The sequence below is a fragment of the Eurypyga helias genome, unplaced genomic scaffold (genome assembly GCF_000690775.1).
Source record: "Eurypyga helias isolate BGI_N326 unplaced genomic scaffold, ASM69077v1 scaffold43276, whole genome shotgun sequence".
Classification (NCBI taxonomy): Eukaryota; Metazoa; Chordata; class Aves; order Eurypygiformes; family Eurypygidae; genus Eurypyga; species Eurypyga helias.
The window spans coordinates 1-492 of NW_010258054.1; the positions used below are offsets into that span (position 1 = coordinate 1).

Here is a 492-nt window from a genome sequence, read left to right on the forward strand (position 1 = left end):
TTGCTTTTGCTTGGGCTGACACACGGAAGAGATTAATCAGCTCGGCAAATCCCCACGGCACCGCGATATTTATAACTCCCCACCCAGGGCCGCACACTCTGCCGCTCTGGGGGAGCCTGGGCACCCCTGGGATTCCTGACGCTGTGGGGTGGGGGGGCTGCGAGCCCCAGGGTCTCGTCACCAGTCGCTCCCCTCCCTCCAGTGAACGTCCTGACTGCCGTGGCCCTGTCTCGCCTGGCCACGAGGACCAAGAAGTCATCGTACTGGTACCTGCTGGCCCTGACCACCTCCGACATCCTCACCCAAGTCTTCATCATCTTCGTGGGCTTCATCCTGCAGACAGCCATCCTGGCCCGGGCAGTGCCCAGCGCCTTCATCCACACCGTCAATGTCCTGGAGTTCACGGCCAACCACGCCTCCATCTGGGTCACCGTCCTGCTGACCGCGGACCGCTACGTGGCCCTCTGCCACCCGCTGCGCTACCGCGCCGTC

The 492-nt window shown here is 64.0% G+C and overlaps 1 protein-coding gene across 1 annotated transcript in view; it reads left to right on the forward strand.

The window, feature by feature from the left end:
• Positions 1-202: 202 nt before the first annotated feature.
• The window catches only part of GPR142 (G protein-coupled receptor 142), a gene marked incomplete at both ends in the record, with an annotated part of 809 nt that continues 519 nt past the window's right edge, over positions 203-492 (forward strand). Inside the window, one exon of the mRNA XM_010154229.1 lies at positions 203-489. Coding sequence (XP_010152531.1) covers positions 203-489 — 287 coding nt within the window. The remainder of the gene's footprint in view (positions 490-492) is intronic.